We start from the raw sequence: 4,227 nt of genomic DNA on the forward strand, positions 1-4,227 counted from the left end.
CTCAGATAGCATCTCAGCAAGCAGTGGAGCCCTGGAGTAGCTGTCATGTGCAAACCGCACTGCTGAATCAGTCCCAGCCCAGGACGATGCCCAGCTGGCAGGGGCTGCCTGTGGCTTGCAGAAGCTGAGTCCAGGCGCTGGTGGCAGGGTATGGGAACAGGGAGGCGAGAGCCCCTCATTTTCCTCCCCATTCCCCCAGCCCAGCACGGAGACAAGGGAGACACTCACATAAAGAAATGCACACTGGTATTTTTATTGATCAGAAAGAGGGTGGTTGGTCACCCAGGACCCCAGACTGCCCTGACTGCAACTCCAGAAGGCTTGCTCCCCAGGGCTCTGCAGAGTCCCCTCTTCTCTACCACACCAGCCTCCTCTAGGTAAGTCCAGGCCCTGCCCACCCCTCTTCGCTCCATCTGTCTCCTTTCTCCTTCTCCATGGCTCAGCCTCAGCTGGGTCACGATCATAGAGGAGGGTGCTGATGTCAGGAGCCTGCAAATGAGATTCCAGCTCCATAGAACCTTCTGGAAGGGGAGGAGCCAATAACTACCTGGCTTCATCCACCTTAACAGTTACAGGGAAGCCTTTGCTTACTAAGTGCCCTGAGGCTAGAAAATGACAGCAACTGCTCTAGTCTGGAATCTCTCCAGGGGTCACCATAAAATGCAGAGAAAAGTCCAGGGGCTAGCAGCCTTTGGTAGCCCCTCGGTCAGAGGAGAAAGAGGGCAGGCTGGTTCCCTCCATCAGCCCTGCCCTGTGGCCCTGTTGGCCAGCCTGCCTGCCTACACATGCCTCTGTAATCTCACCCAGAGCTATTAGCCTCACAGGAGCAGCTGTCTGTCCAGGAGGGGAACACGGGCCTGCCACAGGGTTTACTCAGGCAGTACAAGTGGGTGCAGGGTCCCAGGCTGCTGGGGGAGCTCTGGCCCTCCCCTCCCACTGCCGGCAGCAGGTTGGGGAGTAATTACAGACTATTAGAGGAAATTAAGCCCCACCTCCAGATGAAACCTAACCTACCCCACCTCCAGATGGAACCAACCTCCTGTCCCACCCTATTCTAACACCTGAGCTCCATCCTCTCTACATCTGGAACAGTCAGCTGCCTTCAGATTCCAAGCCCCCAAATGCCCAGACAAGAGCCCCAGGGTGCAGGGGTGCAGAGGTTTCCGGTCCCCTATACACACCCCACTGAGCAACCCTGCCTTCCTGCCCCAGCCCTCCTGCCCGGGCTTCCCTCTGCCCCCCAGCATCTTCCAACCGGAAACACGAGCTCTGGTAATTAAAGGCTGTCCAGACAGGTAACAGGTAACAAGCACCCTGTGGTGGACAGGGTGGATAGAGTCAGGTATTAAAGAGCCTTTGCTGCTTGCTCCTGTCCCTTTTTGAAAGAGGCCCTCGGACACCAGGTTTTCCTGTCCTTGATTACCTACACAGAGCTGAAGGTGCCAAGGAGGTCACTGCCTGGGGTCCCCTTTGGAAAAAGGACACTTCAAACTTTCCCTTTTGTCTTATACAATCCAATCACTCTCACTCCAGGGTCCAGGTACAGGGGGTGGGTGGTGGGGTATCTCTGAAGCAGATCCAAAGTCATTTTCCTCAGGCCCCAGAGAGATGTCCAAATAGAGGAGAACAACTCAAAGTGGGGTCCACCTGTAGAGGTCATGCCTGAACATATTCAGTTGCCAGCCTTGAACCCCTGGGGGCTGTGGCTGGGAAGAGGAAAGGAAAAGTGAGAACAGGCCTCCCCACTGGGCTGGGTAGGCCAATCTGGAGGTGAGAAAGGGCTGTGGCCCCCTGGAGCCCACTGACAGCTGTGGCCAGCTGGCTTTTAGGTCCCAGGAGGAGGCAGTCTGGTTCATGGTCCTTGCCCTCACCCTGGGACTCCCCAGCAGCAGGGCAGTGAGGATGGTGGCTGAGCAGGTTCATGGCACCATGTTCCACCATTTGAAGGCAAAGGGTTTCCGACGCACGTTGGTGCCACAGTGAATCTCCCCAAGCAGTTGGTGGTAGGACAGGAAATCATCGATAAAGATGCAGTGCAGGCCCAGAGGTTCCAGCAGGGAGCGAACCTTCTCCTCCAGGCAGCAGCGGCCATTGATGAGGGGTCCAAAGGGCTTAGGGATTCCCAGGTATTTGCCCAGGACCACCATGTTGACCTGCAAGAAAGAAGAGGCAGAGGGGGCTACATTGGTGGTGGGCACACCACATCCTAAGCCCTTTCTGGTCTCTGACTCTGCCACTCTGTCCCCTGGGCTCCTCATCCTCACTGGAAGTCCTGACCACCAGGATTTTTCCCCCTCCGCACTGTTGGTTGTTGTAAGGAGAAAAGCAAGAGACACGTGTATGTGTGCTGTGCTGCACAGAGACCATCGGGTCCTGACGGCGGGGGATGTGGCGGTGGAAAGCCCGTGGTTACTGCCAGGCTGGAGGCTGGACCTCAGGGACAGCCAAGGACCCAGAAGTCCATTCCCAGTGTGCACCTACCTTCCAGGGACCCAGGTACCACCCCCTCCAGCCTGCACCTGTACCCGGCCCCTAACTCACTTCTCCCCTGGGCTTGTCCCAGCGATGCACCCAAGCTAAAGGCACAGGAGAAAAGAACGGCCACTCCCCGCCCCAAGGCCCACCCCTCACAGAGGCCAGTGCCCACATCCTTTTCTGGCAGGAAATGGGCCTGTGGATGGCTCAGGCCCCTCCCAGGTGAGGTCACGGCCTCATCTGTGTGTCAGCTGCCCAGCTAATGACAGCCAGGAGGTTGCCACTTGCCCCACCTGCCAGACCCAGGAACCCTGACAAGTGAGTCCTTATGGGAGCCTAGAAAAGCACGGCCACTCCCCGCCCCAAGGCCCACCCCTCACAGAGGCCAGTGCCCACATCCTTTTCTGGCAGGAAATGGGCCCGTAGATGGCTCAGGCCCCTCCCAGGTGAGGTCACTTGGCCTCATCTGTGTGTCAGCTGCCCAGCTAATGACAGCCAGGAGGTTGCCACTTGCCCCACCTGCCAGACCCAGGAACCCTGACAAGTGAGTCCTTATGGGAGCCTGGAGCTAGAACCAGGGAGGGAGCAGAATAGACAAAAATGCCTTCAAAACAGAAGGTGGAAACATCGTGTTCTCTATTCCATTTTGAAAATGACAGCCCCCTGCGGTGGGCCTGGCCTGACCATCACAAGGTGCTCAGCAACTTCCCCCACCACTGCCCACCAAGTACCAAAGGCTCCAACTCCCTGTGGCCAACCCGGGGCCCACACTCTGCCCTGCCTGCCCACCTGTCCACCCTCCCACCCACTAAGGACCCTCACCATGTCGGGGAAGAAGGCCTCGGCATAGGCGCCTTTCAGGAAGAAGAGCTGTGGGATGTCGATGATGTCGCCTTCCACCAGGCCCAGCTCCCTCTTCAGTACCTCACGGTTCCAGTCAATGCATTTCTGGGAGGAGAGAAGAATCTGAGTGCATTGCACCTGCATGACCCTGAGAGCCCATGGGTGCCTCAGAGCCTCTGGATGGCTTTGTGTGATAGGGGTCACTGCTGCCTGAGTGAGGAAACTGAGGCCCAACTGCACAAAGCCCAAGCATAGGGAGCTGAGCTGTGGCTTGGACTTAGGTGAATTCTAGTTCTGAAGGTCCCTTTCACTTGATTGTGTGTGTGTGTGTGTGTGTGTGTGTGTGTGTGTGTGTGTATGCGTATGCACATACGTATGTCAGTCTGTTTTTCTTTTCATCATGTAGGATCTGGGGATTGAACTTAGGTCCTCTGGCTTCATGACAGGTACCTTTACTGGCTAAGCCATCTCACTGGCCCTCTGTCATTTTAACATACTATCCTAACCATACCGTGGCTATAGACATACCATACTCATTTGGGGAACGTGCTGGGCATGGTACAGAGAGGTCAAGGAGCCACCTCTCCCTCACTGAGCCCAGCACCATGTGTGTGGGAAGTCCTGTCCCTTCCCAGACCTGTCCCACCTGCTCTCTGCACAACTCACATTCACACCTGCCCAGTGAGGTCTTGAATTCGCCTCTGTGGAAATGGATTACTTCCCCAGAGCCAGCCAACCCCAGGTTCCTGGAGCGCAGCTTCTTCCTCCAGACTACGGGCTCCAAAGGACAGGGCTCTCTCCATACTCCTATCCCAACAGCCTTCAGGACAAGCCAAGGCTAGTCCCCGGCCCCCATGCCCGGAGCCTTGGCTGGGGCTGCATATCCCCTCATCACACAGCCATGGTCCA

General features: G+C 56.8%; 1 protein-coding gene across 1 annotated transcript; it reads right to left on the minus strand.

The window, feature by feature from the left end:
- Positions 1-229: 229 nt before the first annotated feature.
- Positions 230-4,121, minus strand: LOC103741708 (protein-arginine deiminase type-1-like). The gene is made up of 3 exons (XM_017800483.1): positions 4,056-4,121; positions 3,298-3,423; positions 230-2,153 (listed from the first exon to the last, which is right to left on the minus strand). The coding sequence occupies exons 1-3, from the start codon at positions 4,119-4,121 to the stop codon at positions 1,920-1,922; spliced, it is 426 nt and encodes a 141-aa protein (XP_017655972.1). The 3' UTR covers positions 230-1,919.
- Positions 4,122-4,227: the final 106 nt, after the last annotated feature.

This window comes from Nannospalax galili, unplaced genomic scaffold (assembly GCF_000622305.1).
Source record: "Nannospalax galili isolate Female #2095 unplaced genomic scaffold, S.galili_v1.0 scaffold4500, whole genome shotgun sequence".
Classification (NCBI taxonomy): Eukaryota; Metazoa; Chordata; class Mammalia; order Rodentia; family Spalacidae; genus Nannospalax; species Nannospalax galili.